Source organism: Anticarsia gemmatalis, chromosome 20 (assembly GCF_050436995.1).
Source record: "Anticarsia gemmatalis isolate Benzon Research Colony breed Stoneville strain chromosome 20, ilAntGemm2 primary, whole genome shotgun sequence".
NCBI lineage: Eukaryota > Metazoa > Arthropoda > Insecta > Lepidoptera > Erebidae > Anticarsia > Anticarsia gemmatalis.
Window position 1 is genome coordinate 6,215,175 of NC_134764.1, and position 25,218 is coordinate 6,240,392.

The 25,218-nt window shown below is 36.5% G+C and overlaps 3 protein-coding genes across 3 annotated transcripts in view; 2 read left to right on the top strand and 1 right to left on the bottom strand.

The window, feature by feature from the left end:
• Smr (nuclear receptor corepressor smrter) overlaps positions 1–25,218 on the bottom strand; it is a 127,542-nt gene that overhangs the window by 77,392 nt on the left and 24,932 nt on the right. The window lies entirely within an intron of this gene.
• Positions 7,297–11,813, top strand: LOC142981365 (uncharacterized). The gene is made up of 3 exons (XM_076127231.1): positions 7,297–8,207; positions 9,928–10,084; positions 10,264–11,813. The coding sequence occupies exons 1-3, from the start codon at positions 8,036–8,038 to the stop codon at positions 10,652–10,654; spliced, it is 720 nt and encodes a 239-aa protein (XP_075983346.1). The 5' UTR covers positions 7,297–8,035; the 3' UTR covers positions 10,655–11,813.
• LOC142981801 (uncharacterized) lies at positions 14,961–17,483 on the top strand. Its single transcript, XM_076127912.1, has 2 exons — positions 14,961–15,318; positions 16,834–17,483. The coding sequence occupies exons 1-2, from the start codon at positions 14,976–14,978 to the stop codon at positions 17,415–17,417; spliced, it is 927 nt and encodes a 308-aa protein (XP_075984027.1). The 5' UTR covers positions 14,961–14,975; the 3' UTR covers positions 17,418–17,483.

A 25,218-nucleotide genomic window follows, 5' to 3' on the forward strand; every position in this document is an offset into this window, starting at 1 on the left:
GGCAGATAGCACGCTTTTGTGATAACTATAATCCCCAAAATCTGAGTAGAATAGGCCTTACCAATCAAGAGCTAGCTAAAATTTAGAATTCAGAGAATATTTTGTAAAATACCTAAGCATTTGGCAATGCACCTGAGCTGCGGCTAAAAGGGTTCCATCCCAGGCCAATTTTTTTATTCCTAGAACATTTTATTATGGTTTTGTCCGCAGGATTATCTTGGAAACAGCAGAAGCATCTATTCTTATTATTATTTAACGTATCCGAGAAAACAATTTTCTCAAAATTATATGATTTCAAAATAGGACTTATAAAAATCTCTTCTGAACAATCTAGGTAGTTAAAAAAGAGAATATACCTTCATATGAATAATACGAAAATAAAGACCTTCGCACATTAATCAGTAACCTGTTTATCGATTACAGTTTTAAATCGACATTCCATTTTAGTCGATTGTTCTCGATGTGAGTCACACGAGTTGTTAAGTTTTACGGTCTATGATCACTGATAGTTACAAAATAACTGATAGTTAAATAGTGTAAATAGTATGTATTATTGAACCGCCCCCTATTACATGGGGCTTAGACAAGGTAAAGATAGTTGTGGGCATCACTAAACTGTCGTCTAGACTCTGAACGAAACCTGACTGGTTAACTTTTGCTTACTTTTGGGTCCAAGTAAAATAAGATGCCTGACCAGAAAGAAAAGAGTTATCACCTCCCTTTCACAGCTCATGAACAAATTTTGAATGACTTTAATGAATCCACACATCCAGTAGAAAACAATATTTTTGTTAAGTAAATATTTTTATTTACATCACCAAGTTATACTACTAGCATTAGTCCTAGCAGCAAACTCAAGTTCTATAGGTTCAAAAATCTAATGAGTTGTTATTAAAGTGGTCTAAAAAGCAGTAGATAATATCTAAAAAACCTTTTATATTGACTGCAGCAAAGAGCAAGTATAAATGCGAAATTAACTTGTCGTGTCGCACGACTTTAGAGCAAATACGTAAACTTATTTGCTTCATTTGCCTAATAAAGAAGTTAGGTACAGATAAAATTAGCATGATATCTTCATCGTATTGAGATAAAAAGTAAGTACACGTAGGCAGACATTCTTGCGAGTACAAGGCCATTGCCGTTCGCCGGGTAAACATGTTCGAGCCGCCTGTAGATAACATTTTGGACGTAGTAAAACTCATAAAATTGATTAATAGCAATCTTTATTTACGATAGCACAAAAGAATGTTATGTAAAATATATTTTTGGCTTTGGGAAACACCGATTTTATAACGGAGAAATGTTTCGCTCCATTAAATTCTTCCTCAAAAGAAGGGATTTCTAAAATCGCCCTGTTCGTAGGTATTCCTCGTTCCCTTCGATTTTCGCGATCCTCTCTTGAAGAAAGGCATTCACCTCGAGCTGCCATCTTGGTCGTGGTGTACCGCGGAGTCGTCTCGCTTTCTCAAAGCTCCATTTCTGCTATGCGAGCTCATCTTAGCACGTTTCGCTTGCGGCAGACTAAAATTAATTACGGAGGTAGGTACTTGCGAATAAATGATGATGTCTCGTGGAGTCGGCAGAGATTAAAACCAGTTGGTTATTCAACTTCATTCTTAGTTTAGGTATAAGCAACATAAAGATTATATACCTATGTAATCGTTAAGCAGACTTTTTATTAGACGCACCCCATAATAAAAATTCAATGAAGCCGGTCATAAAAATAGTAAGTATCGAAGTGACTAGGTATAGTAAAGTTTGCGGAAATGTCAGCAATAATTCGATACTCAGAAACGCAGACCTATAATTTTGCACAATATTATTAATATGACACAAGTATGTGATTTTATGCAAATTCTCAGAAACTTGGATACATTGGAAGCTTCACAAGTCGTGGCTTGTTTTAAGACTTACGTAAGTTACGTAATCCAATTAGAGAAGGTTCACGAATCCAATTACTGGCTCGATGAGTGCGGCCCGACCGCTCTGACCTGCGGTCTACTACACACGATCCACGTATATGTACTGCCAGTACAGGAAAGCTGGATTATTCCATGTTTCTGCTAAGTATTATTAATCTACTTAGATGTTGGTTACGTCTAGTATTATCTGAGGTGGATTCTATATCGTCATGTTGTTATACTCGGTCTAAGTGATAATATTGAGGCAGCCCATACGGCGAAATTTGCATAAGTACTTATGGCAATTTCAAATCTAATGCATTACTAATTATTCTTGCACACTATGGTTATGACTATCATCATCAAAATCAGATGCTTGCTTTCTATAGTTAGTGATGTGGAATATACATTTATTACTACTTGAAAATGTTGCTTTCTTTTCGGTAACACTGATATCGATGATAGAAAAATTGTCGCTCCTTACTTTACCCTTAATCAAATTGCTGTATTTTCAGTATGTAAAGCTTCGCGAGTGTGGGAGTCAAATATTATTCAATATAGTATCGATGTTGATATAAATTTCATCAGTATTTTCCACAAAGTTCCGTGTGGTCTCGGTTAGCAGAAGACTGTCGCATTATTTCCCGCGGGTGTCGTGTGTGCCGACTAATGGATTACATCGGATAAAGCAGCGTCGTACACCTGTGTACCCGTAACATGATATATACTGTAATGTAATCAACTATTTGTGTGGAAACTCCCAATATAGGAAGTGTTTCTTCCACTCATGAACAGAAATTCATGGGAACATTACTCGCCGATGTAGATGATTCTGAGCAAAATGTGTTACAGTAAACTGTGCTACATCTGTCTGAAAATCCAGTTTAATTGTATTCTATTCTTCTAAATACACAAACAAGCTTCAAGCTGGTTCTCGAGTGGGCGCGGAGGCGCATTCCGTTCAACTTGCAAAACTATCTAGCGTGTATGTTATAACAAAGAGACGATCGTCAAAGGCGCGTCGAGTCGAACAAGCCTGCCCCGCTCGCAGCTGGCAATCAGGCTTAAGAAAAGTGAAAAGTCCATTATACTGGTATAAAAATCTTAGACTAAAAGTTCCTCGCGCACATTTCATAGCAAGTGGATGTCGTATGCATCGTGCATGCATATGCGAGGGTGCATAAAGATGCAGATCTGTGAGGCGCCGACAATGCACCGGATGTGCATTGTGCTTCACTGACGTGCACACGTACACATCGCTACACATGCACACATCAACATTTCGCTAGTCTTACGTATTCAGACTTACATTGGAAACGTACAAAAGGGAAATTAAATATGCTAATTCCGAACTACCAAGGACAGATCGATGAACAGATTTGAATACATCAAAGACTCTCATTTGGTTAAAATTGAAAAAGAAAACCTAATTCCCATTATTTACTGCTCGTTGTATAAAATGTATTTCAAAGATAATGAGTCCGTATTTGAATATGTAATTCACTGTTTCTTTGAAGATAAGCTCGAAGTTAACTTTAATTAAAAGAAAGATGTTAATTTCTCGAAATAATTGTTCAGAAAAATGTAAAATGTTATTCTTCAGGTGGTAAATTTAGATAAGTAACATTTGTTTCTGTTAGCTTTTGTTTGATTATGTGCGTTTATTTGAGTATAAAAAGTATTTGTAATACCACGTCTATGTAAATAATATGTTTGGTGATAAGCGGTTGAATGTTGCCACAATATTGCGCGGGCTAACGACTCCGCCATGTTTTTTGTCCGAAGCAATTTATTTAGCCCCACGACGTAATTTACTATGTGATTTTGCGCAGACATTCATTTAAGATAATATCTTCGCGCTTTATGCTTCACGGGCATCGCTCATACTGATACCCAGTGATAGTTTGCCAAAAGTACTAGCACAAACTTTCAGTGCACAATAAAATGCCGGCTAGATTTGAACAATTTTAATACATTTTACGCGTGTCAGTACAAATTCGAGTCATTGTCTCATAATTACAGAGTAGAGATTATATTATTATCTATGTTAATCACAAAGAACAAATAAGATAGGTAGTTTTTATCTTTTGTCTGTAAATTTTGTGCAACTAAAACAAAAAGCTATTATTTACGATGTGCAAAAACGAGAGAAAAAAGACGCACGCCTTTAAAAAAAAATCATAGCTATGTTCATCAAAAAGTTTTTTTTTACAATACTTGCTTGTAGATACGATTGTATCTATACATTACCACTAGGTAGTCAATTAGCTCGATAAAATAGGTAGGCAGCACAAAATAGCTACATAACTAGTGGAAACTCGATAGAAACCTGTGACTGACGGTAAAAATGAGTTAGGTACATACACCTACATAACACTGCAGTCTGCTGGTGTCATATTGCGAAGTTGTCGCTATGTCAATAATCCTTGCCTCGAGCCCAGCGCCTGTCACCCACACTCGCCTGACACGCTACACCGCTGCTCTAAACGCGAATATTTACATTTTAAAAGTACCGACTCTCATTTTATTTCTCGCTTCACTTATTCCTGCATTTTTATTTACACAGTCTGAAATATGCTGTATTTTTTCATCTCCATAGAAGCTATGGTGTGTCATGTCATGAAATTCGTTAGATCTGGCAGTGAAAGCGGAACTAACAAAACGAATTCACTTTTTATTTGTATTTTTGCGTTTCGTGAAAAAAATATAGGGAAGTATTTTGAGGCTTGTTTCCTAGCATTCTCAGGCTCGCAGCCTATACCTACCTAACAAGGAAAGATGTAATAAACATAATGTGTTGCTTTCAATCTGTAAATCACTTCTGACTACTATGACGAAAGAAGGTGCACAAAACTAAAATGCCTTTTCTACGATAAATCTGGCTAGGTATCTGTAGGGATAGCAAATACAGAAATTACTAGAGCTCGCGACGTAAACAATAAAAAAAGGAAAAGTAAGGTCACGAATATCGATATTGTTGCCACGGAAAGAACTATGATATCTAAAAATCGCGAGCAATTAAGCTATATTATAAACCCCGACATTTTGGCGAGTGAAAAAAGTGCGCCTGTTGCCGCCTTGGAAGTGGGTCGAGGCGGCAACGTCGCATAGCGGTACCGGCTGCGGAGTGGCAACGTCGCGCGGCTCTAGAGCCCCACGAACGAACCGCACCGCTGAATATTCGGGCTCAATTCGAAGTAAAGGGATCCCATTCATTATATTTTTTTTGCACGTGATGTACGAACCATAAATAGTAGAGGGTTCATCGATCATTTTACACATACATTTCGACTATAAAAATGTTGCGTGATTACATCACAGCATGTGTTTATGCAAATAAATTGCAGTTTGAAACGGCCTGGCAATCTAGAATGTCGTTTATTAAATATGAAAATTCATATGTTCGTATGTTAGTATAATTAAAGGCGACGGCTTTGACTATAAAATATATTATTTGAGCGATTTACGTCGCCACAAATCACTAGAACGAACGCCTATGCCTGTTATTTTACAAGTCACAAACGATGCCTACAACAAACAGACATTTAGACTTAGGTAGGTGTAGTTACCTACCTAGTTGTATAAACGCATACAACATGTTTCTTATTTCATATTTATAGCAAATGAGGAAGGATTAAAAAATACTTAACTTTTTAATGTAAAAAAAAAATATCGTAGGTACTCTAGTATACATAACAAAACATAAAAAAAATTAGAGTAAGTATTTTATATCAATAATAATAAAATATTATTGTGTGTCCGGGAGTTTGGCAGCGGGCTGAGCGCGGTCCCGGCGTGTTAGGGACGCACGTGAACAGAATCAATACTCAAGCCCGTCGAGCCCTGGGCAAGCTAAACCTGGCTGATTGTGGCTCTACAGACCGATAACAGGTAAGTATTAGTACCTATGACTATAGGTACTTTAGTACTGAGCCTTGATATGTACAAGAACTCTAGATCCATACTAATATTTTAAATGCGAAAGTAACTCTGTCTGTCTGTCTGGCTGTTACTCAATCACGCCTAAACTATGGAATCAATTTGGTATGAAGATATTTTAATACCCGAGAAAGGACATAGGCTACTTTTTAATAAAATTGCTATACTTTCCAAAAATGAAGTAGCTGTATCATACAAGCCAGAGTTGTCAGCTACATAAGCCTAAGGTCACTGATGTTCTAAATTCTGAAGTTGGTATAACTCCGTCAGCCGCAAACCTTATATACTTAGAAGGTTCTCCATCGTTGGACTATACCTACTTATATAACATAGGTATTATCTTCCAGAAGCATAGAAAAGCAGATAAAATGCATTTGAAAATTCAATTTCTGGAGAATGTGCATTTACGCTCACAATTGCACTCCATTGCACATAGCTAAGATGCCGTGCATGCATAAATTCGTTATAGCGCTATTAATCCTTTTTATTTCATTAAATAGAGAGTTGGTAGATTAATATAATGGAAGGTGGTACTTAGCAAAGATCGAAGGCACTATTGCGGCTCTACCATATTAGAAACGTACCTGATAGGAATTGCAGAATTTTGAGTTAGGTATCTTGGGCAAACAGATCAGGCAAACAATATGCATCTATTAGAAAAAAATACTGTCCTAAAAGTCTTTTCAGAATAGCAATACTACGACAAAGAAATCATTAACCCATGTATTTACTCAAGAAAACAATACATCGCAAATAAAACTCACGCTAAATTTCAAAAATAAATATTTAAAAATGCCAAAATACATCCTTTGTGTTAATATTTAACGCGTGGAAGGTTTAGTCTGAAAACACGAAAAGTGCATCAAATAAAAAAAAGTGTACGCATGCACGGTGTGGCAACGTCGCGCGGTCGCCTGCGGTCGGCGAATGAACGCAAGACGATGTTGCGGCTACCTCGCCACTCGTGTCACAAAGGGATACTTTAAATGTTTTTATGCATATTATGTAGTACATAACCGCATGTGTTTATGAATAGCCAACGTAACCTCATTCCAGGCAGGTGCGTTCACTAAAAGTAGTGGTTATCTCCCCTTTCGAGGGGTCCCATCGCACTAGAATCTAATTCAACACACCTAGTTACAACAGCTGCTTAGTTCAATTTATTCAAGACTAGAGTCCGCCCGCGACTTTGTCCGCGTGGAAACCCTTCCCTTGATAAAAGCCTAGATAAAAGCCAAAAGGCCATGTGGTATTCTGGATCTTCAGCTACTTATATACCAAATTTCATCGTAATCGGTTGAGTAGTATTTGCGTGAAAGAGTAACAAACATCCATACATACATTCTCACAAACTTTCGCATTCATAATATTAGTAGGATAGTCCAATCCTGTTAATAATAATGAATTTTCAACATTAAATAGTTACTGGCGACTAAACCAATCGAGAAAGAGAAAGGTTTTATTCAAACGTAAATCGCGTTGCAGTCGTAAGGGGCCCATGCGTCAACGACTTGTCGCATAGTGGCAACTCAGTGCCTCTTCGAATGCTTTGTAAACAAACCAAGCGAAGTTGCGTCTCAGGAGAGAAAAGTAAACTAACTTTGTGCATGAATTAATTTATTATGTCCCTAGTATAGTATTGTACTTTATTATGAAAAAGTATGCAGGCAATAAGATGTAAATGCTTAACCTGAAATTTCAGAAATTAACTTGCCAATCAGTATGAATAACTTAATAATATGTATTAATACTAGGGAGAAACTGTGCAGTTATATTAGTCAAACTGATAAGGCATCATAGATTAATCAGACTTATACGATGGTTATGTCTGTAGGTACAACGTCCATGATAAGTTTGACTGTGCAACATCTGAGTAATTTATAGGAACATAATGTACGACACGTACAAAATAATGCATTTATCAATAACTATAAACGAAAATAACATAATGCGTTATCGTGTTAAAATGAATCGATTCGACAAAGTTTACGACACGGCGACACGCTAGTCGCAGTGGGCGGGCATTCAGTCGGTCGCGAGTCGCAACGCGGCCAATCACGAACGTCGAGCGTGCGCACAAACGCGCGATAATGCGTCAGTCGCATCGCGCCCCGCTGCGGAGGTGGCGCGTTTTTTTCGTCGCAATCATAATCTACGCCTTTATTCCATCGGAGCGATTCGAGTGATTTGTCAAAATGTCAATCTTTAATCCAGTTCAATTGATTGATGAAATAAAAAAACGGCCGGGCTTGTACAACGCTAATCACCCCGCCGATCGGGAGGAGAAATTGGCGTTGTGGAAGGAGATAGGATCAGTTATTTACCACGATTGGGATAATTACAACAAGGCAACGGCTTACGACAGAGGTTAGTATGAAAGACATACAAGAACCTAACCTCTGTGAACGTCAGTTTCTTAGAGAAACATGTCTGCCGGACACAATCACTCAATAATACAAGTTTATAAGAATTTACCGTGACCTAATTCATAGGTAAATATTACAATTGACTATTTTATTGAGTTTCCCCGTACCTATCGATCGTTATTTAGTTCGAAAATGTTTCGATAATTAGGTATGTAGTTACAATAAAAGAGTCAGACATTTCGTTTCCGAGTCTCGCGAACGATTTGTAGAGTGGAGTCGTTCCGCGCTTCGCACGCAGACAGTGCACGATTAATGATAATCGCTCCGGTACTGGTTCTTCGCCCTCTTGCCCTTGTCATCATTATAATAAATATGTTTTTACTGTTTTATAATGAAAAACGCAATAAGGAAATAATGTAAGCACTTGAAACTTTGTAGCCGTTGATGAGCTCTATGAGGAAAACGCACTTGGCTTATTGAAATTGATTACGAAGTATAAATATTGACTTAGTTGACTCCATATCTTTGAACTGTGATAACTTATTACTCACAATTTAACATTCATTCTCGAATGTTTCAGACTTGAAATTAGGCCCTTAGACTTATATTTTAGGTCATGATATTATGCAACTTTAATGTATGCTTTTTCAGAGTTATTGTTACATACATAGGTAAGTAGAGATCCAGAGCCAATAATAAAAATATTTGGCACAAACGAAACAAAATTATAGAAGGGTGTAGGTACATTTAAAATAGCAGTAGAGTTGCAATATAATCGCATCCCTACCTGTAGGGTTGGTGCGTGGCGGCGGCGGCGGGCAGCCAGCGCTCGCCGTCAAACCGTAAATACTCATAATATCAGTCGCGTCGCTCGGGTTCAACTCAAACTAGGTCAAGTTTTATTTTGCTATTTAATTGGAGAACGAGTTCGCCCTTTTTAATAAATACACAACGCCATCGCAATCCTTTTAATGAACCTACATTCGAAAGCCAATTATACGAACTTCAGCAGTTACGGTTAATTAACGCAATTTCTACATTAATCTGTTAATGGTCAGAGTTAATAGGTATCATAAAGAAATTGTACATTGTGTTCGGGTTTTTGACCTCGAAAATTGTCTGGCTTCCATTATACGCATACAACACATATACATACATAATTTGTATGCCGCGGCGCGTGTTCCGAACAGACAAAGTTGGTTAAATGAAAATGAACGCACTAACGGTATTCATATGAATCACAATGGTCATTATGGCGAGATTATGGAAATGTTTTGTAATACTAATACGTGGTACTTAAACGTGAATCATTGATACTTTATCGGCTATTACAGAACAATGCATAACTTTTATAAAATAGGTTACAGATTGATGCGTATTACTAACACTGAACTTGACCTCAAATCTCATCCACATAGCATGATGTAACATATCGTTAAAATGTTTCAACCAAATTATTATCCTTTTATAAACTTTGCATTTCTCCAAGTACACGATACTAATTTTCAGCTCTAACCCCTTCGGACCAGAATTTCTAAAAATCCTCTCTTAGTGGTCCTCTTCATTTTTAAGGAATCTTCATACCAAATTTCTACTTTCTACGCTCAGTAGTTTCGACTGTGCGTTGTCTGTCAAACAGTCACTCAGTAACGGAAGAGTTTTAAATAATAAAATATATACTGATTAATGAGAGTCGTGTGAAAATCTCACGTATATTGTAGTTCTACAGTTACAAAGAAAATGGCGGTCGCTGAGGGACGCGTACAACCGGGAGCTGCGCGCGCGCCGCTCGGGCATCAGAATCAATAGACGAGTGTACCGGTACTTCAAGCGGATGAGCTTCCTTGGGGGGTTCGAAGGCAGCCTCAGTGAGGATGAGTAAGTGGAACAATCACTTTGGATTGATATTAAAGGAAGATATGACTTCCCTGAACTAGCACTGTAATAGATGAATAGAGGATAGGTATTCTTTACAAATTCCCCCCTAACAATATGTAAAAGAATGCCAGGTGGAAGGGTTTTTAGGGATGGATAACTAACATTGAGTTATTTTTCAGTGAAATCGAAGACGACCTAATATTGGAAGCGGTGAACCCAGACGATGATCCAACCATAGAAGCAGCTACGGTCAAAGTAAAAAAGGTTAAAAGGAAAAAGAGGAAACGTCCTTCGAGCGACGGAGACCAGCCACCTGAAGAACTGGAGATGCCCATGTTCCCTGTAGAAATAGCTGAAAGCGAGACTGACAGTGACAGGCTATTTCTATTATCTTTCCTTCCTGAGATGAGGCAGCTTCCGATTAATATTAAAATGTGGGTGAGAGCTCAAATAGCTAATGTGATGCAAGAAGCTGTGTCGTGCCATTACAATAACACAAGACCCGGCACTTCGACATCTGACAAAAACATCCTAGACATTAAAAGACAAAGGCAGGATAGTACGGAATAGAGTATACTTTCGTCCAAATTGTACTGGTGCTCATAACCATAAATAATTGTTTTTCTTTGTTTGAATGTTTTTAATATATTTTCGTTAATATTTATATCTTCTACTTCCCTTTGTGAGCTGTGAGACTATACTTAAGTGATAAAAACAAACATAAAAGTTAATTAAGACGGTCTGTCTAGAAATGATGCCGTTATAAGCGTTCTTTATACTTTGAGTGAACGAGACTAATGACGGAAGAAGACGGAGAAAGATATTTATTATTTACTAAAGCTAAAGTTTGCCGTGTTTCTCGCTGCGACATAACAAAATATTATATCACGCCTACGGTTTTCATGTCTTCCTATTTTTATCGCTAATTAGAACTCAGATATATATTTTCTTAACTTGCGAATTTATTGCGCTATAATTTTTAAGTTTTGTGAAGTTTACAATGTTTTTAAGTATCTCACAAGTTTCCTAAGTGAAAAGTCAGGATGAATTATGTACAATATCCAAGTATTTTGGCAAAAGCCGGAGTTTATGAGTGTTACTATAGTTTTGTTGTTCCGTCAGCAGTAATCCGTGAACTTTTTGGCAACATGTCAAGAAATGCGTTTATGGTTTGCAATCGTACACACTGTAATTGGTTTACCCCCGGTTTCTTAGGTACATTTAGCGATGGTTTATCTATTCAATAGTGTTTAGACTCATATAAAAATGACAGCTTGAATAGATAAACTACCGCTAAATGTGCCTAAGAAACCGGGTATCAATGGTTTTGTAGCAAAAAATCATATATATTTTTTTATGAATACCTAATCCGTTTATTATGTCTTCAAGTTTAGTTAATTTTAGATATAAAAAGTTATCTTTTGTGTTAGTGTTAGAGACGAATTGTTTTTGTAAGTTACCAAAGGTACAGTCAAATATATTAAATATAAACGTTAATAATTGTGTAAAATTTAAAATTAAGAACTAATAGTTATATTTTTCTAGTCTAAGTTAATTAATTGGTAAGCAAAGTGACGTCACAATGTAGGTACAGTTTATAAATTGATTTAATAATTACAAATTTATAGCAATAATATTGACTTTTTTGGCAATGGCAATACTACGACATTGTGGCGCCCTGTTTTTTGTTTATTATATAATTTAATAAATGTTATGAATATGATTTTTATATGAGCTTTTATTTATCTTTCACCTTAGTACCACTTACTACTGAAGCCTTCTGTGTAAAACCATTTATACCTGTAACAAAAAAATATATATACATCAGCACAGATTCAATAAAAAAAATGGATACTTATATCAAATTTGTAAAAATAAAACATTTTCTATAAAGAAAAATGCTTCTTAACATTTGGGTAAATTATTGAGTCAGGGATGTAGAAATATTTTTTATCTTATAAAATTATATGATAACGAAATCTAATGGAAAAAATATTAACGACGTAAGCTTCTTAGAAACCCAACTGAAGACGGTAGGTAACTACTTACATCCTCAAAAACATCGGTATAATTACATGAAATATCAAGTAGGTATTCTGAGAAAATTATTTACATTAAATATTACAGTAACTTCGGGGAAAAATAATCTTTCTTCATAATTATTGCAGGAACATTTTCAGTCGTTTCAATGATAAGTAAGATGTTTATAGATTTGGATATGTACTTCAACTAATAGAGAAATTTTCATTGTTAGTCCAAATATTCCAGCCAGATAAAATATGGCACCTTTTGATACTTAAGTAGGTACTTAATTACTTATGTTTATTTACCACCTGCCTGGCTACATTAACAAATTCCAAAATTAACTACGTAGATTTCCAAATTAAAATTTAAAAAATATGACGCAAATATTTTCACAAAATAAAATTATGGGAACTTGGCTGTATACGAAGTTGCCTGTGCCACTACAAACGAGAAAAAAAAACCGCGACGGAGTTTTTCCAGCTTCCGCCATATCTTTCAACGAAATGCAAAACTTTGTGGGAACAGTTAGGCGGGAAGTTCGCGCCCTAAATTGTGAAGTTTCACGATTATTCTAAAGTTTCGCAATAATTCCCCAAACTTGGTACGCTTTAGGTTTTACATTAGCGGAATGTTCTCATTTCCTTCGAGCTACATCTGTGCTTTAACTGACGTTTGACGCATTTACTGCGTAGTGCCGAAAACAACTATGACTATACATTCGTTGTTGTCATTCCCTCGATGACAATAGACTACAAGACTTTGTTTCTCCACTCATCCAGGTAGTGACAAGTTCAGTAAAATATTTGTTCAGTGTTTACTGTACGAAAAATATTTTTTTTAAGGGGTCGTAAAATCTTTGTGTATGGCAGGCAGTAGGTATGGTTATGGCAGGCAGTAGGTATGGTTTTTAGTAAAAAAAACTGCATATTAATACAAAATAGATACAAAAACATCTTAAGATTTCGTTCAAAATAAACATTTGCGCAAATAATACAGCTATCTGTAGCTAAAAGGCGAAATCCGTTAAAGTATAGCAGAATTCCGCAACGACCTTTAAATCATCCAAGTTCAGGAAGCTCCACATAGTGATTTATATATGTAAGTTACGTAATGTTGCTCGCAAATCTGCTAAATTCAGAGGAATAAATCACTTTAAACTCGTATAAGGAAAAAACAAGAGTATTAATAAGGATTATAACATGAATACAGCAAGGTGAACATAAATTATATCGAGCGTTAATTAATAAAATAGTTTTCGCGTTCTCTTAAGGTGTTTATATAAATAATGACCACCTAAAAAGCAGTTCAAATGAGCACGGTATTTCGTTTGCAATGCGATTAAAAGTAAATCGCGTTTATAATTTGTGGTGCGACCTTTTCGATTCGCGATTCTTTCGTATAATTTTATTTACTTTGTAACGTCTCATTGAGAAATGCTGCCAGTCTGTTAAATATGCATAGCAAGCCAAGTCATAAGACTACCAATCAAAATCGTAAAATATGAACAACCAAGGATTTGCTGAAATTCTGACGGCAATGAAAATATCTCATTGACGTAATAAGTAATAATAAAATGTACGTAGCACGGCAGAGGTCAACGACATCAGTACAGATTGATTAACTATTCAATAGATAGATAGGAAGTACATATTTAATTATTCATTACTTCGTAGACTTATTGAGCAAGAAAATGATAAGATTGTCTAGATGAAAACTGCACGCAAGTTACTGGGTTGTTAAAATTACTGACCACAGTTTTTCATACCATAAATTATATTATATTGGTATATTTATTTTATTTGTATAAGACAATATGTCAAATTTTCTTGTCTTTTTTTCTTAGCATATTTGTAAGTGTCTCACTGCTGGGCACACCTTTTCCCCCTTCCCTTCCAAATCTATCCTATCGGCGGCAAGATCCAATCAGCCCTTCTCAAAGGCATCCAGATCATCGCGGTAGTACCTACCTAAATAAATAAATATTTCATAATAACATGCTTAACATCGTATTTCTGAATATAATTGAACCAGACAAGTAACCTGGATATTTTTTTTTATAATTAAGCATAAAATATTACTATCTAGTCGGTATAAAAAAGTGTAGTCAAGACATTAACATACTACAGCCGGCAGACAAAATGTATTAACATAATAATATAAGTTATGCAGTCATATTTAAAAATGCAACAAAATAGGTGCAGCCCTTCCCAGCTGCACGCTAAGTGTGCGATTAAACGCAATACATAATACCTACCACTGTTTACTTTCATGATATTTTTATTTTACTTTTTATTTCTTTAAGAAGTGACTGATGTATCAGGGTTTTATAAAACGAGGCATCATTTATCGGATAGGTACTTATATCGACGGTCCCTACGTACAATAACCTAATTGCAAAACGCAAATTTTACAGGAGAGCGGTTTGAAGTTTCAATTTACATTGGAAGTGTTGTAGTTCTGGGGTTTGTCGAGTGTTGATTTAGGGTAGAATTAAAGCATTTTTACTAATTTTTTTTTAATCAATCGAAAGTATATGACAACCGGAAGGTCACGGAAACAAAAAAGACAAATCCCCTAAGTACCACTTGAGGGAATGTACGTAGGGACCGTCGATATGTACAAAGGTATCTTCTTCTATACGGCTGTCAGTTCATAGAAATCTATAATTATATAATGTAAGTAATTAACTAAGTAATTCATCAGAGCCAAAAATAAACAAAGTTTATAGTAACAATTTGTATTACTAATAATAACATTTAATGAAGTTACGTCATTTAGGTTAACTACACTACCGAACAATACGGTAAACAAATAAATTCCAATACGTAAAAACAAAAAGTGAGGCGGATCGCGGAGACGCGGCGCGATGTTGCCAGACCGTGCACACGCGACGCATCGACGCCGCCTCGGCGCGGCTGGGTCGCTGCGTCCCCGCTGCGTCACTCCGCGTCGACCGTCCGTACCGACCGGCGGTCGTGCTCTTTGTCGCACTACTATCGCGACGTTTTCTAGTGTGCTGCCAGCCATGTCATCATATTGTCTCGATGTCGAGATGTTTATAAGTGAAGTGAAGAAATACCCAGAAATATGGGACGTAAACAGTGAAGAATACAGGTTTAAATCTAAAAAGCAACAGGCGTGGGCAGAAATAGCCAAGTTATTTATAACTGATTTTGATCATCTGCCCGAAAAGGAAAAATTAGATGTTTGTAAGTATGCTCGGATCTAGTTAAGATAGCGTGTTCACTGGCAGGTTCATGGTGTTTTACACTTCGGCTGACATTTTGCAAAATCGAACAAGTCGGCTTAGCTAGTTAGGTTACAAAATCGTGAAGATTGTATTTGGTGCCAACAGACTTGTATTTGGAAATCCAAACATTAGACGATAAAGAAAAAAAACGGTAATCAGTGCGTTTCATGTTTTTCAAAACTAGGGACGATAGTAAACAAAGTGCTACCGAATAAAAAGTGTATCACCGAAATGAAGGTCACCTTGGAACTAGGAGAGTCGCGATCGAGTGTTATAGGATGAATAGTTAGAGTTTGCGGAGAGCGTGCGACGCTGACGGGCTGACGCTGCGGCCGCGTCCCAGCCGGCCGAGCGGTCGACTCAACATCCTTCCTCTTGTACCTTTCGCTCCTCACAACGCCGCCATTCACTTCTTGTTATGCATACCTCGTATTGCATACAAGAACAATATCGACATACACACTGTATAGAATATTCACATAGCGTTTTCACACATAATATGTTGGAGAATTCTGCTTTTGGTGATAACATTATCTTGATAAAGACTATGGGAGATAGGTGATTAGATAACCGTGGTTAGAAATGTGATTTATGCATGAGTTGAGTAAATTATATTATTTATTAATCTTCTTTCTCGTTAAATTATATCAAGTGGTATGTTTTCATTTTGAACTCTAACAACAGTATAAGGATTTAGGATCGGTATTTGAATATGCAAGCATAATACCATATCAGATTTAGCATTAAATTTAAGAGATACAAGCCTAACTCGTGTTCACGACCGCAGTAACTTTTAGTAATCGTGATAAACTTTACATAGAAACTTGGCCGGGCCTCGTTACGATGCACTCGAGCTAAAACTAAGTTTTTATATCGTGGCCATAAAAATAAATTAGTTTTAAACCACATAAAAAGTAGTTGCGAACTTGAGACTATGGGAGAATTGTACTTAAAAAATTCAATTCCCAAAGTGCTATTATTTTAGGTGAACCTCAGGTGCATTTGTCTTGTTTTACTGCAGATTGCAGTCACACAATGGCGTTCTCAGCTCGCAATTGTTTTTCCGCAACACCGACATACGAAACATATTTCATTGCATCCATTTCACCGCGCGCGAGGATTGCTATCGCTATAAAAATGCCGCAAGCTCAAGGTGTGGTTTTGCTGTTAGAAGTAACTAAAGTATCCGACGTAGCACTGTATTTTCAATACGTGTTCATGTGTGTAGAATGCTCGGAAGCCGTCAGCGCATACAGTTCTTTTTTATCTCGGCTTCCAATCATGCATAGTAAACAAGTCAACCGTTCTTTAAAATAGGTCCTAATATTGCTATACATAATTATACAATGATTCTAATACAGAGCTCAGTATCGTTAAATTTCACAACGTACATACGTGGGCGATTAAATAATAAACACATACGTCATACAGTATATAACTTAAAATAAAATAATGATAACCTGCGTATTTACAGATCGTAAGCTAAATGGAAAATGGCGAAATATCAGAGACTCTTTTGTACGCCACATGAAACGAAAATATGGAAAAAAGGGTTATATTTACGCGAGGCACTTGGAATTTTTAAGAATAATATATAAAGAAAAACAAAATAGCCAGTCAGGAAGTGATATGGAGGGTGATAACGATAACGAAGAACACAGTGACGACGACGATGAAAATAAACTTAAAGCGATAGGTTTTAAAAGCAGGAAATTAGATATATTGAACGAAGCCAGTTTCTGGGAAAGCGACGCGGACGAGTCTCCATCCACTATAGAAAACTTGAAAAGAAAACGATGTGCAAAACAGGAAAATGACATAGAATATGTGGATACGCCCTTCCCTGACCCCAATGGTACCGGTGCTGGTTTTACTTCCACTATAGAGGACGAAGATCGATCGTTCTTTGAGTCTCTCTTACCGGCAGTTAGGGAATTCAATATGGACCAAAAATTAGAGTTTCGAACTGAAGTGTTATGTTTAATTAAAGGTATTAGATCTAAAACATCCCGTAGACATTATATTAAATTAGACCCAGTCACAGGTAACTTTGATTAGCTAGTAATTTTGTAATTGTATCATTCCATTTTTTTACTTAAAATAAATACTTATTAATGATTGTGACAGTGTTGTTTCATATTTATTTGACCAGAGTAAGCCTTTATAAAATCAATAGGACTACCATCAACCTAAAGGTTTAGTCCTCAAGTTTAATTTGAAAAGCTGTTGCTAAAGGTCTGCCTATAATCTTTAAAAAGGTTGATTAAAACTTTCTAAATAATATAAAATGAATAATGTATGTCAGACAAGATATTTATCGTTTGTCTAAAACTAAATACCTAGGTAGTTAATTAGTTAGAAATTGACAGCCAAGTAGAGGCAGAAAGAATTGTAAGTAACAGAGATTGACTAAAATAGACGTAGGCAAACAAGAGCAGTGTAACTGAATGAAAAGAGTTTGTAAACATCCACATTTTATAAATAGACGATGTACAGACGATAAACATTTATAACAAACCAAGTAATGTTAGACGTTCAGATCACGTCGGAGGCGTAAACATGGCGCTTGCTAAATACCTAACACGGATGAAAATGTCTCCCACTTTACGACACATCTCAAAAAATAAGAAAAATAGACCGTACAGCTAAAACCGAGTGTTCTGAGAAACGCTACAAAGTATAACTAATTTATTATGGTAAACATCCTAGCGCAGTGGATCCAGTTCTGCCACGAGATTATCGCAGGGAGGAGCGGGCAACAAGTAATGATACACCAGTCAGTCTTGTTACAATAATCTGTCTAAATAGTAACCGCGAGCTGGCAACGCGTGGGGAAAGTAGCGAAGCGGCAACGTAGCGCGATCGATAGAGCGCGGGGAGGCAGCGAGCGAGGCGCGGGACGACGGCTGACCCTTCCGATTATACAAGTATAGTATGTTAGTATGTGCGTACATCAGCGTGTAGTGGCGTGTACCGAGCATGCACGTGTTTGCTTGACATCTAACGTGCAGCGAACGGGTTATCATGAGAGCAGAATGCAACCTGCCTCTATGTTACTCATTTTAAATACTCACGTAGACAAATTAACTACATATTCATTAGTGTATCTGTATGTTATGTTCTGTTTTCCAGCAGGTATACTTTCTTATTTATAACAGAGTTCTTTAAGATAAATGTAACCAGAATGTTTACTTCTTAACTTTCGCTGTGTCATGGTTGCCTTGTTTCGAGCTGAATTCCGAACAACAAATTCGCATGCATAATTAATTTCGATACGAGATTGTACTTTATTTTTAATATTGAAATAAAAGAGGCAGAAAATAAGAAAAGCTATTATAATGTGTATTTCCTGTGGGCACGTGGTAATGACGAATCAACATTTAGAACATTCCCGAATTTCTTAACTTGTTTCTTTCTTTCAAGTTTTGCAAGAGAAACTTTACTTTTTGTTTCAGTCAGGGTATAAAACAGAATAGAATTGTTTGGTGAACGAATTTAAAAGGTGCTACGTCTTAGTAAAGTTTCTGTATAGTATAAACAATACCCAATTAGAATGACGACAAAGAAAACCTCGTTTGGGAAAGCAACAAAATTACTAATGCCTGGATTCTGGGGCACACTTAGCGGTAGTTTATCTATTCAAACTGATTTTTTATACCAGTTTAGATGCTATTGAATAGATAAACTACTGACAAATGTACTTCAGAAACCGGGGGTAAATCAACTAAGTGTAATAAACTCCGGTCGGGAAACAAAACGCTGTCACTTTCATCTTTCAGTGTGTGTCGTAACAAATAGGTTATATCAGTAAGATGGGCAGCCATTCGTTTGATGACCGAACTGATAACACTACGACACACCTGGGATTAACGGAATTAATGGAATCCACTGGATAGGTCCATTTTATTAAGTGATTCTATCAGAAGGGGTAATAAAAAAACCTAATTCACAAAGTTTTATATAATTTTAATCTACTAATATTATAAAATGGTAGAGTTTGTTTGTTTGGTTGAACGCGGTTTACAGTTGGATAGCCTATTTATTGAGGAAAGCTATAGGCTATAGGCGATATAGGTAACATCACGCTACGACCTACAGGGGCAGAGTACTAGTAAAAAATTCTCACTTATGTGTAGTATAGAATAAAAAAGGATGTTTTATACTCATTTATCGTCCTAAAACGGACACACGACCTACTTGAATCATAAAAACGTGGTAGACACTACATTAATCTATACATGATGGCATTTCAGCAGTAGATGGGACATTACGGCCTCGCCTCAGTGCCGGCGAACCCTATGTAGTCCAAGTGAGTCACAACGACTGATGTCTGTATTGCGTGTTTACCAACAATCAATAAGGTTGCGGCTAATAAAACCTTTTTTCAGTGAAACATTGCACCGCACAGCTGATTACACCACATGTGCCTTTAACGGCGTTTTATAACAATTAACAGATTGTACAAGTGTTCCAATATGGTAAACAGTTCTAAGAATTTATTATTTTTATCTACGTTCTTGAAATTTTGCGTCTTTGTGTACGATTTTGTACGCGTGTTTAGTGTTCAATGTTATAAATCAGATTTTTGGCATTGAAACTACGCCGCATTTGTTATGCACGAGAAATATTACAATACATACATAACGCTTGTTATTCCCGAAGTTGTGGGAAGAGGTGTATGAAATACACCCCTTATTCGCCATTAGCAATGTTAGACCCATGTAATAGTGGGCGAGTTTTTTGCTGTATCGTCGGGGATAGAGCAAATTCGTATCAGCTGTTCGATTAAATTTTACACGAAGAAGTTTAAAAACCTTTTAATACCATTATTTTACGACGCTATACCGACCACGTTACCAAAGTCAGGACTACTATTGAGAATCATCATAGGAACTCAAAATACCTATACTTATTTGTTATAACAAACTAGCTGACCCGCGCAACTTCGCTTGCATCATATAAGAGAGAACAGGTCATATTTTTCCCGTTTTTGTAACATTTTATACTGGTACTCTGCTCCTGTTAGATTAAGCGTGATGTTATATAGCCTATGACCTCATTAAATAGGCTACTGGCTATCCAATAGTAAAACAATTTTTCAATTCGCACCAGTAGTTCCTGAGATTAGCGCGTTTAAACAAACAAAACCTTCATCTTTATAATATTAGTATCTATAGATAGTATAGATAACAAACTTTCTCGTGATATGAAAGGTATGAACGCTGTATGGGTTATCGGTCCATAGCTAGCATATAGTATAGAGATTATTGATCAATGCCAGGAGCAGGTGCCGCGAGGCTGTGCTTTTATTCTTGAACAAAAGGACGAATAAAAACGAGAACTACAAAGAGCTATGTAGTTAGTTGTAAAGGTTTTGTTTAACACTATAGCTGGATATAACATAAGAAATGTATCGAGTTTAACATTGAATCTTATTTTTTTAGGAAGTAATCATTTCTTTCAGAATGAGGTGATAAAAAAGAGAGAATAAGTCGCACCCCTAAAAACTTTTAGTAAGACGTTTTTTGTTTGTAACGAATTCTGTAATTGTATTAATTACAGTAAATAATTAATAGGATTATGAATTGATCTAAAAAGATGTATACGTAAAGGCAACATGAGTATGTAATTGCTGTACCTATAAGCTACATATTTGTTGCTTTCGTCGGAATATCTATAGTAGGTAAAGTGGCCATGTTTAGCATATAAAATATTAACTAATCAGGACATATTATGTTTAATTTCGAAAGGGGAATGTTCTACACTCGCAATAATGTCTAACAAACTTTAAGGTGTTAGTTTATAAAATTTTCCTTGAAAACCTAAAGCTGCGGTTTTCTCTTCTTGTGGTTTTGTATACAGCTTAGGACTTCGCACATACTGGTCAAGTTAGGAATTCAGAACCAACTATGAAACAACTACGCATATCTAAGAAATCCCGACTAAAGAGACTGTCTCATTCTGAATAGTAAATACTAAAATAATAGTTAAGTATATTATTTTATGATTTTATTTTGTGTATGTAGGCATGCAATAAATAAGTATTTATGTGTGTGTATAACTCTACACGTCAAAGTTTCTGATTGATGAACTAGCGGCCATCTTGTTGCAATGATGTTTCATTACTTAACAATCACCGTTCACATCATTTGTAATACAATAACGTTCTAGCATGTTCTATGTACAAAAAATACATTATTCTTGATTAATACGAAGTATATGGCGAAACTAAATAAGCCTGATATCTAGAACTAGCTGACCCGCGCTGCTTCGCTTGGGTCACATTCGAGAAAGGGCGATTTTTTTCCCTGTTTTTGTAACATTTTTTACTGGTACTCTGCTCCTATTGGTCGTAGCGTGATATAATAGCCTTCCTCGATAAATGGGCTACCTAATACTGAAATAATTTTTCTAATCGGACCAGTAGTTCCTGAGATTAGCGCGTTCAAACAAACAAACAAACATTCTTCAGCTTTAAAATATTAGTAGGGTACCTATATAGATTGTAAATCTTCGGTAACTGAATAGAGTATTATTATGGAGGCACGCAGACTATGCGACGCAAATAAGCAAGGTCAGACAACACTAGGTGTTTTTTGTCGGACACAGATTTTGTCAACTCCTGAAAAACAAAGAGCTCTAATATTTGTGAGTCATGGCCTTTTTTGTACAGTTTTATAGTCAGCATTCTCAAAAATCATCCTTGTCTTTAAAATCCTTTCAATATTTTAAAGGCGCTGTAGACGGGTATTTTATCTTGTATGCTGCATTAGAATTATACATACTTCACGACTTTTTCCTTTAGAATTAAGCAGAGACCAAAGAACGCTACTTGGTACGAATCCTACACACTTCTACTCTTTCATTCACATCCATACATCTTGTCATACAGGATCGCCGGTTACTAGTATTACGCATCATATTCTACCAGCTTTAATAATAATATATAGAATATACCTATTTATTCGCAAAAAAAAAATATAGTGGTATAGGTAGAGGTGTTAATTTTCTTAAAGTACAATCACATTTTGCCATTATTGGCGTACAAAAACTTAAAAACGAATGTTTTAGTTGCTAGACATCACCGATATGACTTGTGCATTAGTTATATTAATCGTAATTCATGAAATTGGCGTGGCAATCGATTCTATTGAATTTTAGACGCCTACACCACCCACCCCCTTTGCATGAGTTATCGGCTTCGTGTTACGGTTCAATGACCGATCTAAAATCATGGTTTGCATTAGAAATGGTTTCCTGCTAAATTCAATCGCTGAACGGAAAGTTTCTACTAAGTAAAATTAAATCTAGTGCCAGTTGAATATCGAGTTTAAAGCTTGATAGAAATTATAATGTTTATTTGTTTTATTGCCTAACATATCCTTCAGCCACTTAGGTTTTCTTTTAATTCCATTTTAAACGACTACAGGTAGTGAATATTACGACCTGAGCATTCTGTGCGAAGTCCAGGTGCTCGCTAAAAAATATAACAACCTCTCCTCTAACACTTTTATTGCGGCAAACTAAGCTGTTTGCCAATTACAGACTCGCTAGAATATCAGTTAATTGATAGCTAGTTTCTGCACACTTTCCTATGCATATAATTGCCCCAATCATCCCCAAGACGATCGTATAGGCATAAACTCAAGTGTCGGGCATTGCACGAGTGACGCAAGCCGTGCAGCGCCCGCCGCGTAACATAATAAATAATAATAGGCGCGCGGAACGGCAACGCGCGCCGCTGCGGGCTGGCAACGTCGCACGATCGATGCCGCGCCACGTTTATCGGTTGTTTCTGAACTTTGTTGAGTCGAGCCGGCTAACATCGCGCTTGCTAAAGTTTGTGGGACAGACACAACTTGCAGATTCGTGTCACATTCAACACAATGTTTTAGTTGTAGTAGCGCTGTAGTTGTCAGGAATAGGAAGAGGAGATAGGAGTTAGTTTTTGTGCATGAAATCAACAATTCAGGTCCAACGACTAGCACATAAAAACACAAAAAAGTTGATTACATGGAGGTAACCGTTCGTATAGACTTCGTTGTAACACTTCTACGAGTATGCTCAAGATATAGGTAGGGAGGTATTTAGGCAAATATCTTCGCACTAAGGACGAAAATAGATTTAGATTGTTTTGTATTTGAACACACAGATGTATGTTCAAACATAGATATGATTTATACAATGATATTTGTATTTCTCGGTAAAATTAGAACTTACGAATATCAAACCAAATAAGAAACTAGGTAGGTACGTTCATAAAATATTATATTAAATTTGCCGAAAAAGGTTTAACAATGAGGAAATATTATTATCTGTGGTAAAATTATAACATGTGACAAACTACTGTCACCACTCTATGCTCTATGCTATGCAGGCACACGTAATAATACAATACAGTCTATCATTGCCTTGTAGTAGATAGCTAAAATAGCACTATTTTCTAGGAAATACACTCTATAATATTAGATCCATTCACCCTTAGTATAAAAGTGCAAAATTTATATCAGGTAGGACTTAGGACTCAAGACCTAACTCATTACGGGAGGAGACCCTTGCCCAGCAGTGGGACATTAATGGGAATAATTGAGTTTTTTTTTTACTTAGGAGGTGAGAGGGTAATCGTCGGTTGCTGTGACCAGATTCAATATGAGTTACCACGACCATGTACGACTGGAACTATAAACATACACATATAGGTAGGTCAAGATAAGGTTGAGGCGATGACTTAGGTTTATCTGAGTGATAGGTAGAAAAACCGAAAATACAAACTGATGCGAGTTAAGGAGACTTTTTCTCAATATTGGGACCGTAAATGTAAAAAATTACCTGAGTATTACATTCGAAGAGTTTAAAAGTTGTAATTAACCATAAATTTCCTTTTGCGGCAGTAAAATAAGCAATTTCCAAACTAATTGCTTTAGTATCGCTAAACACATCTAAGGGCAGCTGCCGATAATTGCTCCTCGACAAATAATATAAAATGACTAACCTTGATTTACATTGTGCGCACTTTCTAAACTTGGACTTGTATCAGTGAGGACGTATAGAGGTCCTTTATTTTAAGTTCTTAACAAAATATGCTAATGTATTCACTTGCGACTAGTAAAACCCCTTTTGAAGGGTACGTGGGTCTAATATTCTAATTTCAGACGGGTTATTTTATGTCTATATTACTGTGTTTGAGATGGCTAATAACAAATTGGCCTAAGGGCTATGAGTACTATTATTGCGTACAGTTTACTTGCATTTTTTCATCAGAGCCTGATGAGACCATAAATTTAACTGGTGAAAAGAACGAGATCTCAGTGAATGTGGTCTCCGCAGCCATAAACGATTTTATTTCAACTTAATGATCTACCCGTTTTATGCCCTGCACCGAAACTTTTACCAAACTTACAAGAGATACTGCAAAATTGTATAAAAAATCTCATTAAAACGCATTCACGTCCGATGTTTTTCTCTTTACCGTCCAATTAACAAACGCCCGAAATTAAAACCAGTTTCGACCCATATAATTGGCGGGAACCGTTATTGAATACCTACTTATGCCGTACATACCTATACCTACACCCGTTTACACGTTATCCAATTCGCAATGCCATCCAAGTTCGAATTTCGAATATTTACTTGTGTGGCGCTCGGAGCGGCAACACTCGGGCAACGTGGAGGGAGCGATGTGGCAACGTCGCAACTCCATTTCGCTACCCGTCTCAAAGTGATCGGGCGAGATCAGCTGTACTTGGCGTCTGTGAGCGTGTTTACCCACTGTTGTATGTGTACGGGGTATCGTAGTGTGCGTCACAACTGGATCGTGTTTTGTAGAGTTTTGCCCGGGGTACTTACGCTGGAGGGCGAT

Bases quoted from the DNA above. Each gene is read 5' to 3' on its own strand.
- LOC142981365 (XM_076127231.1), top strand. From the start codon at position 8,036: ATGTCAATCTTTAATCCAGTTCAATTGATTGATGAAATAAAAAAACGG. The intron at 8,208-9,927 runs GTTAGTATGAAA...CGTATATTGTAG, and splicing joins GGCAACGGCTTACGACAGAG to TTCTACAGTTACAAAGAAAA. The intron at 10,085-10,263 runs GTAAGTGGAACA...GTTATTTTTCAG, and splicing joins GGCAGCCTCAGTGAGGATGA to TGAAATCGAAGACGACCTAA.
- LOC142981801 (XM_076127912.1), top strand. From the start codon at position 14,976: ATGTTGCCAGACCGTGCACACGCGACGCATCGACGCCGCCTCGGCGCG. The intron at 15,319-16,833 runs GTAAGTATGCTC...GCGTATTTACAG, and splicing joins AAAGGAAAAATTAGATGTTT to ATCGTAAGCTAAATGGAAAA.